This window comes from Chlorocebus sabaeus, chromosome 5 (genome assembly GCF_047675955.1).
Source record: "Chlorocebus sabaeus isolate Y175 chromosome 5, mChlSab1.0.hap1, whole genome shotgun sequence".
NCBI lineage: Eukaryota > Metazoa > Chordata > Mammalia > Primates > Cercopithecidae > Chlorocebus > Chlorocebus sabaeus.
The window spans coordinates 20,232,226-20,238,225 of NC_132908.1; the positions used below are offsets into that span (position 1 = coordinate 20,232,226).

Below are 6,000 nucleotides of genomic sequence, written 5' to 3' on the forward strand. Positions count from 1 at the left end.
AGCAGCTGGCTTCCATAACCGAAAGAAGCCAAAAGCTGGCAGTAAGCCCAAGGTTTTCTAAATAATTAGTGGAGGGAATAGAATATTTAATGTCCCTTACAGTTTTAATTAAGGCACAAAAGAAAAGGAAATAATATAGTTTCGAAGCTTTGTACACCTGTTCATCTCTACAGGATTACAAAAAGAATTTTCATTAAGAGGGTCTTTTCTAAATCCTATTGAACTGGCCTGGCTTAGGCAACTACTAAAAACATCATAGATTTATTGCAGGCTTGAGAATTGCAACATATCAATACCTTCATATGTTGAATATTCTTTCACTAATGAGTCTTTGCAGGTAATAATATATTTTTAATGGTGTAAACTGTTAGCTTTAAACAGATACTCAGCTCTATACTTTCGGCAAAAAATTAGTACTGGCAGCCAAGTAATTTTTTTTAAAGAACCTTTCTTCCAGAATTTTGAAAACTTTAAAACCCACCGTGATATTTTTCCCATTTTACTTTAGTTTATTTTTTTAAAAAAATGACAACATATTCCAATGTTGGCTGGTAGTCTGTAGAAGTAATTCACTAATATTAAGGCTGAAAGTTTTTCCTATTACAAAGTCAAATGCGTCATTTAGTGATGCTTCTGTTTAACTCCTGTTGCCAACGTTACTATAATTGGGAAAGCAGAAAACCTGAATATAAATATGAAGAAAAATGATGGTGTCACTTTTAATAACCCTCCAAACAGTGATTCAGCAAAATAGTTGTACACAAGGAGGATGTACTCATCCTGAAATTTTAGGATTCCTTTAAACTAAGAGTTCATTTACTGATCCACATAACAGAAACCTGAATCCTTATTCTAAGTTTGCACAGCTCACCAAATGACAATAGCAGCTGGTTTAAAAGAAAATCCAGTCTCTGAAGTCTTTCCACCTTGTTCTCAGGGGCATGTTTCAAAGCAAGCACCATCATTACCTAAACTGAAGGCTCCTGCTGTCCCAGAAAATATCTTACCCACAGAGATTATTGTCAGTATTCCTATTGAGCCAACTCAGCCCTCTGACAAAAGACAGTCTCTTCATCAAAGTGTTTGGTAACAGCAAAGGGTTTTCTCCTCCTGCCTACACAAAAAAGCTTTACATGTTTCTAACAAGGTATGAATAGCAGACCAGAGTTTACTGAGGTTAGAATTTTCCAGCAATTTCAATTTAAAAAAGGATACCCTAGGAAACTTTGATACAAAGATTCAATCTATTTAGCTCATGGCTTCTACTACTAAAGGAAAACATTTTGTAGTTGTAAGAGTTTGAGAACAGGATCATTAAAAGTTGTTTTCCGGCCAGGTGCGGTGGTTCACGCCTGTAATCTCAGCACTTTGGGAGGCTGAGGCGGGTGGATCACAAGGTCAGGAGATCGAGACCATCCTGGCCAACATGGTGAAACCCCATCTCTACTAAAAATACATAAATTAAATGGGTGTGGTGGCGCGTGCCTGTAATCCCAGCTACTTGGGAGGCTAAGGCAGGAGAATGGCTTGAACCTGGGAGGCGGAGACTGCAGTGAGCCGAGAGTGTACCACTGCACTCCAGCCTGGGGACAGAGCGAGACTCCACCTCAAAAAAAATTTCAGCAGTTCTCTCCAAATAAACCTCACTCAGTAATAATGAGGATGTTAAAAAATGGGCAGATGCCTGCACATAAAATCCCACTAGACCTGCTGAATAATCTGTTTAACAGGACAGACCTGCTCCCAAACTTGATTCAGCAGCAAGGGTCTACTGAGGGCCTACAACGTACGAGGCGCTGTAGTGGGCACATCCCATGAGGCAGCACCTCCAGGCTTCTCTAGTGAACAGATTCCTGGAACATTCACTCTATGGGAGTAGGAATCCTGCCTATCCAAACATGTGGGGAGGCGCTGTGGCCCCAGTGCCTAGGCGAATACCTGGCAAAGAGCAGATAATACATTTTTGAGAAATGAACAAGTTTTAAAATCTGTTAAAAGTTTAGGAGTTAACATAGAATTTAGCAAAACTGGGGAAAGAATACCCTTTTATTCACACTGTAGCCTTTATTCTTTGACAGGCCATATTCACAAGTTATAATTGTTGGAATTTCACATCTTCTATTCGTACTCCATATAGTTGGTTATGACATAGAGGGGTATGTCAAAGTCCACTGTGATAAGGTAGCAGCCCTTTGGAAAACACAGAAATGCAACTGGCAGTAAAGAGGTTCAGACCTCTGTGTGTGTGTATGTGTGTGTTTTCAGACAGAGTTTCGTTCTTACCATCCAGGCTGGAGTGCAATTGGCATGATCTCAGCTCACTGCAACTCCGCCTCCCAGTTTCAAGCAATTCTCCTGCCTCAGCCTCCCGAGTAGCTAGGATTACAGGGGGCTGCCACCACGCCCAGCTAATTTTGTATTTTTAGTAGAGATGGAGTTTCACCATGTTGGCCAGGTTGGTCTCGAACTCCTGGCCTCAGGTGATACGCCCACCTCGGCCTCCCAAAGTGCTGGGATTACAGGCATGAGCCACTGCACCCAGCCCAGACCTGTGTGGTTTTTTAAATTTTTTTTTTTTTTTTGAGACGGAGTCTCGCTCTGTCGCCCAGCCTGGAGTGCCAGTGGTGCGATCTCGGCTTACTGCAAGCTCCACCTCCCGGATTCACGCCATTCTCCTGCCTTAGCCTCCCAAGTAGCTGGGACTACAGGCGCCCACCACCATGCCCGGCTAATTTTTTTTTTTTTGTATTTTTAGTAGAGACAGGGTTTCACCGTGTTAGCCAGGATGGTCTCGATCTCCTGACCTCGTGATCCACCTGCCTCGGCCTCCCAAAGTGCTGGGATTACAGGCGTGAGCCACCGCGTCTGGCCAGACCTGTGTTTTTAACGTTAAATTTGAAGAGCTGATGACTTTATTTTGATCAGAGGTTAAAGAGAATTCCACGTGTAACCCTGACACGCTGCACTTGCTGCTTGATAGACCGAAGTGTTACAGCTGGTTGTTCCAAACAACCTCCAACAGTGGGAGAATGCAGCGTGGACTAAGGCACCTGATGGAAGAGAGCCACGAAAACACTTCTGTGCTAGTGCTTCAGTGCAGTTCAACAAATACTAAAATCGAGCTTCCAGTATGTGCCAAGTATTATGCTAGATGCTGGAAATACCAGAAAAAAGAACCTGCCCCCTCTATACCCTTAAGGATTTATGCTTCTTAAATTTTTTTTTTTTTTTTTTTTTAAAGACAAGAGTCTCGTGTCGCCCAGGCTGGAGTGCCGCGGTGCCATCTTGGCTCACTGCAACCTCCACCTTCTGTATTCAAGCAATTCTCCTGCCTCAGTCTCCTGAGTAGCTGGGATTACAGGCACATGCTAATTATAGGCACGCCTGGCTAATTTTTGTATTTTTAGTAGAGACGGGGTTTCACCTTGTTGGTCAGGCTGGGCTCAAACTCCTGATCTTGTGATCCACCCGCGGCAGCCTCCCAAAGTGTTGGGATTACAGGCGTGAGCCACCGCACCCGGCCTCTGCTTCTTAAATACAGGAAAGAAAAATATTTAGTTGTGATGATACAAATTAAATTATAGGGAAATATTGCAATGGCACAGTGGTTGCCTCACAAATCCTGGAGAAACTATCAAACTAGGCCATCAATCCCAATGGGGAAATCTGAAAACAGGTTTGTTAAAATGTATGAGAAATTTGTCCTTTGGACATAAAGATGATGCCACCAAACACTGCACTGCAACCACTAAGCAGCTTGGACTCTATAAGCATAATAAAGGTGAATTACTTTGGTTAAAGTGATTGCATGTTAATTTAAGAAATTATCTTCCTCCAAAAGAGGTGCTCATTTTATTTTCCTTTTCTGAGTTATTCAAGTCTACACTGTTTCCTTCTGCCATGTTCAGTGGTTAGCATGAACAAGCATCATCATCATTTAATATTTAACTAAATGAGATGTTAATTTTCACTGCAAGATTAGAGCTGAAAGCATTTACATAGAATTGCAGAAACCAAAGATGCCGGGAAAAATTCCTGAGGATTATTCAGTGTTCAGTGTAGGGGTTAAGAATGTTTGCTCTGGAGTCTTAAGGGGAACCCTAGCACTCCCCAACATTACCACCTCTATTGTGTTACTGGGAGATAAATGAGCAACTGTGTTATGGGCCTATCAGTGTTAGGCACATCAAAAGTGTTCCCCAATTGCTAGCTCCTGCTATTAGTATAAAAAAAGGTGGGGCCCCACTGGCCCCAAAGTGTTAGCTGCTCTACGATTGTTCTCTGGAGACACCATCGGCAGGCCTATTTCTAAGTGAAAGCTGGCATGCAAACTGAAGAAAAGTGGCAGAGGTAGAAGCGCTCTTCTGTCATTTCAACTGGCATCTGGTGAACTATGCCTAATAGCTTAATGCCCAACTGAAAAAAAAACTGTTAACTAGGATGGTAAGGAAGGGAGGGGGGTTTGAGGAGTGACTACAACTCCTCCTTTTGAGTGTGTAGGTTTAAAAAACACTCCCTCCCCCACTTAGCTTTAGGCAAGCCACTTAACCGTTTCAACCTGGGCTTTCCTCATCTGGAAAATGGGATAACAAAAGTTACTCTCTCTCAGTGTAACTGGATTGTTTGTACCTCAATGGATAAATGCTGGAAGGGATGGACGCCCCGTTCTTCATCACGTGCTTATTTCACACTGCGTGCCTGTATCCAAACATCTCACGTACCCCATATATATGTACACCTACTATGTACCCTCAAACATTAATACATTTTTAAAGTTACTGTCTCCTAGAGTTACGGTGCAGAGCACACAACTCCCGCTACATCGCAAAACCACCACCACCTGCAGCAGCCGGCCCTCGGTGCTGGCCATGAAAGGCGCTGGGCTAGAGAGCCTGCGAGGGGGCGGCTTCTCGGGCTCTGTCACTTACTGCGGGACACACTGGCTCACCCGGTCTGCCTCGGAGGAATGCAGTGAGGATTAAACTAGCTAATCCACGGAAAGCGCTTAAAACGGTGCCTGGCGCGACCCTGGCCCCCATGCGCCTCGGGGCTGATATTCAACTGCGCATTAGCAGGGCCGTGGGCCCCGCGCCGAGGCTTCCTGCGGGCGGGATCCACGGGCACGGCCGGCCCCGCCGCCAGGTGAGCCCGAGCCCTTCCCGGCACCTGCATCCTCAGCCGCCAGAGAAAGCAACTTTTTAACAGTTTCGCAGCGGGGGCCTCCCGGGCCAGGCCGCCGCCCGCCCGCGGGGCGCCCCCGCCCTCACCTTGCTGGAGGTCCTGGTGGTCGTACCACGGCTCGTCCTCCTTCATCTCAAACTCCTCCACCAGGTTTTCCGCCAGCATCTCGGCTGGGTCCTCTAGGGGCAGCGGTCCCCGCCGCCGCCGTCCCGCCTCAGCCGCTGCCCCGGGCTCTTCCCCGGCCCCTCCGCCCTCAGCCAGAGCCGCCCTCGGGCGGGACGCGCCGCCGCCCAGGCTCCGCCGCGCCGCCTCAGCCCTGTTCCCGCCGGCGACCGCCGCCGACCGGCCGGCTGCTTCGACTCGTCTAGCGCCTCCCAACGGCCCCAACGGCCGGGCGTTACGGCGCGAACGCCGGGAGCCAGGTTCTCACGCTGCCGCCGATCTTCACGCCGCCGCCGGGCCCAACGTGGCACTTTGGCAGAACCCTCCCCGGCCGGGTATGCGATTCAAACCCCCGGTGGCTTCTCAACCAATTGCGAGCGGGCCGCTGGCCGAGCGACAGGGACTTCATCCAATCGCGTCTCTCCAAAGACCCGCGGCTCGCCCGGTCTCGAGGCCAAGCAGCCAATGACGGGTCCCGAATAAACAAAGAAGGCGGGGAAACAGTGAAGGGGTGCGGCCGAAAGCCCGCCCCCTGATCTGCGCTGTGCGGCTCCTAGGAGCGCGTTCTGGGTTCCGGGCTGTGGAGCTGGCGGAGGCGAGTCCTACCGCTTTGGTGGGTGTCCCGAGGCCAGCGCGTCCGTGGACAGGCAGCGCAGG

At 47.9% G+C, this 6,000-nt stretch overlaps 1 protein-coding gene across 2 annotated transcripts in view; it reads right to left on the reverse strand.

Annotated features, from left to right (window-relative positions):
- Nucleotides 1–5,679, reverse strand: part of CDR2 (cerebellar degeneration related protein 2) — a 30,962-nt gene extending 25,283 nt beyond the window's left edge. Inside the window, exon 1 of one of the 2 annotated variants that reach the window (XM_007987748.3) lies at nucleotides 5,268–5,679. In XM_007987748.3, coding sequence (XP_007985939.2) covers nucleotides 5,268–5,346 — 79 coding nt within the window. In that variant the 5' untranslated portion in view covers nucleotides 5,347–5,679. Of the gene's footprint in view, nucleotides 1–3,424; nucleotides 5,115–5,267 lie in introns of those variants that run through there. The other variant, XM_073015233.1, reaches the window with a different exon arrangement.
- Nucleotides 5,680–6,000: the final 321 nt, after the last annotated feature.